We start from the raw sequence: 4364 nt of genomic DNA, 5'->3' as shown, positions 1-4364 counted from the left end.
CCTGCGGAGCCAACCAACTACATCACCCTCATCCCCCTCCTGGCAACCATGTTCTTCATAATGGGTAGGTGCAGAGAGCGAGAGCCCAGGACCCACAGCACAGGGCTAGGTACCAGCCTGGGGGGACGTTTCTCATCCGAGGCAGGGTGATACGGAGCAAGAAGATTTGGGCTTGGAGTTGGAAGGCAGGCAGATGTCCCTGGAAGACCAAGAAAGATGGCATCTGAAGTCACTTTGCGGACTGACAGAGCATGAGTGGGGGGCAATAATGATTGATGTGGGAGCAGGGCAGGATTGCACAGGGCTCTTCTGCACTCCCCAGGGGGCTTTGAAGCCTCAACAGCCTCATCTCACTCCTCCTCCCCTGCAGGTTATGCCATGGGCTGGGGCCCCATCACTTGGTTGCTGATGTCGGAGATCCTCCCTCTGAAAGCCCGTGGGGTGGCTTCAGGCCTCTGTGTCGTCGTGAGCTGGCTGACAGCCTTCACCCTGACCCAGTTTTTCCTTCGTGTCGTGGTGGGTACTGCCCTGGGAGGATGTCTGGGAGCCCCTCCTCAGACCCTCTCTGCACCAGCTCATGTCTGCTTTCCATCCCGCTTTCCAGGAAGCCTTCGGCCTCGAGGTGCCCTTCCTATTCTTCGCTGTCATCTGCGCCGGGAACATCTTATTCACAGGCTGCTGCGTTCCAGAAACCAAAGGCAGATCCCTGGAACAGATCGAGGCCTTCTTCAGGACCGGCCGAAGGTCGTTCATGAGGTAGGAGCTGCCATCTGCCAGCTGTGCCAGGCCACCAGTCCACATGCTCAAGGGCAACAAAGAAAACGGTTGTGCTCCTGGAGGTGGAGGCTGGAGCTCTCTGCGAAGGCAATGGGAGAGGAATGGGCAGCAATGACCGTCTTGCTTTGGATGTAGAAGTTGCCAACTGGAACTTTACCGTCTCTTCCTGTCATTCAACACTACCTGTTGCAATATGTCAACCTGAGGTATGGGACCGGGTAACCAGCACCAGGCTGCAGATAAAGATGTCTTAGAAAACAGAACACGTGGCTGTGGACAAAAGACCATGCACATCCTTTGCTCAGCAGCCACCCAAGCAGCCCGAGAGCCCCAGGGTTTGGCTGGAACAGAGTTAGCAGCTGTAGCCATTTTGGCAAAAGTTCATCGTGTAGTTGCAAGAATAAAACAGTTTTGCCTTCAACTGCAAGACGTTGCCTTGATTTGCAGAGAAGGGAACTGCAGGTGGGTGGGATGGGAGAGGCAGACCCGGAGTGTGACAAGGGGATCACAGCAGGCTGCAGCTTCCCAGATGAGTCTTATGTACTTAAGGACTTTGAAAGAGGCAGAGACAGATATTTTGTATAAAAAGCTGCCACGTTTTATTGCTCTAAAAACACACATTACACTAGAAGCCTAATGAACAAGTCCAAATACAGTTCACAAAGAAAATCCAGGACAAAACAAAGAACGGGAACAGACAAACATTCAGCTGTAGTGCAAGTGATTCACTGTAGGAAAGACCCAGTAGGTACTGACAATACTTTGTACTGGGCAGGTCTTTCCCACCCCAGGGTTTTACTCATCCACAAAGAGGAAGGTGGATGCACCTCCATCATGGTTGTGTGTGGAGCCTCCACCTCCATCACTTTGAGATTTCAACTGCATAGTTAGTAGCAAATTGCTCTTACTCCTTTCCTGTGTCCAAGATTAAGGACTTTTTTAGAGCCTAACCCTAGGTAAAACACAGGGGGTGTTATGGAGGTGGTTATGGCTGTGAGGAGCGAATGGCCTTACTGAGTATCACATCCAACCTAACTCCTCCCAAAAGGACAGAACAACAAAGGCTGAGCTGGAACATGATTTGCCCAAGCATTTGTCCAACCTCCTGAGATGCACTTGGCACCCTGCGGTCTGGTGGAGATGCTTGTGTCCTCCCATTCCGGGAACATTCAGCCTGCTGTGACAAGGAAGCATGGGGTAACATAGCATATTTGACCCAGATCTCAAGATATACTAACTACTATTTAGATCCCCTGCAGCAGGAGGTGAGAGAAATCACCTAAGAGAAGATGGGCTTTATCAGAGGATTAATTTAAAGCAGCTTGGGACAGAGGAAGAGAGATGGGCCAAAATCAAAACCACAGAGAAAATTCAGTATTAGGCCTAACCTTTGCAGCTGAGACCCATTTCCAGAAAGATGTTCAGCCCTGGCTGGAATATGACTGTTTCTAAGCATGGCCTGATTACGAGAAGTCTCAAGAGCCTCTGGTTTCCACTGACCTTCTGAAGATCAGGATCTCTGGCAGCCCTGTGCTAGAGCATTGTCTCTCTCACATGGCTATGGACCAGGTCTTGATATCTTCACTTCAGTAAAACCCTTCCCTGAAGACAGTGGATGTTTTTTCCTGAGGAAAAAATGACAAAGATGAATTGAGTTCCCAGGGCTCAGCCTAAGGAGGAAATGCCCAAATATGAAATGAGGTTGGACTCTTCAGGTCCTACGAGAACTTCATTGGAGAAGTATTTTCTGAGTGACCTCCTGTCTTCCATATAGAAAGTTGGAGGGGTTTTGCTACAACATTTAGAGTCCGAGAAATCACAGTGGCTCTTTCCAGAGGTAGAATGGTCTTTTTATTCACTGCACACACAGAGAATCAATCGGTTTTACAAAATCAGCTCCTGCCCAGAGCAGCAAGGTCTGGGTACGCAGCAGAAAGAGAGCTTCTGCTCTTCTCTTCATGCCCCATGGACATCCCCAGGGGACAGTGGAGCTAATATGCACAAGTGCTGTCAGCTTCATGACTGAACGGGACATGGAAGAGTTTCACACTGTATAAATGCACGTGGGTAAGAAGTGCACAGCTCACGTGGTGAATGGTGTCACAGTCCATTGCTAAGTGCACATATGCTGCCAGTACCCAGGTGTCTTTCCACACTCGTCAACAACTCACTGTAGTCACTTCATCACCCGCTCTTGAGTTCTCATCTAACAAAAATTATGTCCCATCTTCTCCCAAGAGACCTTTCCAAGACCTGGCAAGCAGAACCTCTTCCATAGAGACCCTGTGGATTAGCCATCCAGTCTGGACACCATCAGCAGGGATTGGGTTGAGCCTGTAAAATCTCTAGAGCAGGGCTTTTAACCTCATTTATCCTTACACAGCTCCAAGCACCCTGATGGTGCCTCTAAACACAATTAATAACCACCATGCACTGTGAATGGGCATATTAACTACTTTGATGCTACTACTCTAAAGGTCCTTTCTATCTCCCCGAAAACAGTCTCTTGCCCACATGGAGGTGAGACCATCCACTAACTGTTGCTACAACTCCTAAAAGCCATGGGTGCTGTCACCAAGCCAGGTCTGCAATGATGGCAGCATCTGGCTTGGTTTCAGCTGCACCACAGAGAGCCGAAATTCCCAAGAGCTCCCACTCCAGATGTGCATCTGTAGGAGTCAGCACCCTCAGAGCCTGGATCCGAGGCACCTCCTGTTGCGGCAGGCACAGACAAACTGAACAGACCCGGTGTCTTTAAGCGTTGTGGCCAAAGGCTCCAGCTCAGCTCTTACAGAAGCGTCCCTGAGGCCCATTTCCAACAAAAGCGTTACGCTCAGAGCTGAGCTTTTTGCAACCTGCTAACGGTGGCAGAGCTGGTGCAGATTGTTCGCTTGCCTTGTCCCCTGTGTCAGACCCAACTGTCACAAAACACAGCATGACAGTACTGCTGACGTCCAAGGGACTTCTGCCGCTGGTGCCAAGGGAGCAGAGCGGACCCGTCCGTGCCGACGAGCCCTCCAGGTGACCTGCAGCAGCGTCTGCCTGCGCCAGCCCCAGGGACTGTCCTAACAGATCAGCAGCGATCAGGTGAAGCCAGAGAGGGTCCTACCAGTTCTATGGTTCATCACCGCGGGCGTAGATCAGCCTGCAAGCGTTACTCTATCGCCTCTGCTTTGCCTTACACCTCCTGTCACTAAAGCTACTGTGGAACTACTCACAGAGCAAAGCAGTCACTACCAAAGACATGCTACGTGCATCACTCTGCAACATTCCTCTACTAAACACTACTTAACTCCCCAAACCCCCCTGAAATCAAAGCAGAGGTCCTGTTTGCTAGGCAGGACTCTGCAGTTGAACCACCCAGTAAAGGTACTGCACAGGGACACCCCTGGCTCGAAGAGCAGGAGGCCATCACCACTGAAGTATCCTGCGGGCTCTGTATTCCCCCTGCAGCACCCCATGACTGCAGGCAGCGTGTCCCACGCAGGAGGCTGCGCTCCCTGCACGCAGGCACAAGGAAAGCCAATGGCCCATGTGTTGCATGCAGCAACAGGGATCAGCCCAGAGCTGGGGGCTCCGAAACGGCC

At 51.2% G+C, this 4364-nt stretch overlaps 1 protein-coding gene across 1 annotated transcript in view; it reads left to right on the top strand.

Annotated features, from left to right (window-relative positions):
• SLC2A6 (solute carrier family 2 (facilitated glucose transporter), member 6) overlaps positions 1–760 on the top strand; it is a gene marked incomplete at its 5' end in the record, with an annotated part of 3519 nt that extends 2759 nt beyond the window's left edge. The window contains 4 exon segments of the mRNA XM_009576134.1: position 1; positions 3–64; positions 371–516; positions 605–760. The exon segment at position 1 is cut by the window's left edge and continues 102 nt beyond it. Of these exon segments, the coding sequence (XP_009574429.1) occupies position 1; positions 3–64; positions 371–516; positions 605–760 (365 nt within the window).
• Between the last annotated feature and the right edge of the window lie 3604 nt (positions 761–4364).

The sequence above is a fragment of the Fulmarus glacialis genome, unplaced genomic scaffold, assembly GCF_000690835.1.
Source record: "Fulmarus glacialis isolate BGI_N327 unplaced genomic scaffold, ASM69083v1 scaffold13494, whole genome shotgun sequence".
NCBI classification, from domain to species: domain Eukaryota; kingdom Metazoa; phylum Chordata; class Aves; order Procellariiformes; family Procellariidae; genus Fulmarus; species Fulmarus glacialis.
The sequence above is the reverse complement of the archived record's forward strand: the minus strand, read 5'-3'. Positions and strand labels throughout refer to the sequence as shown.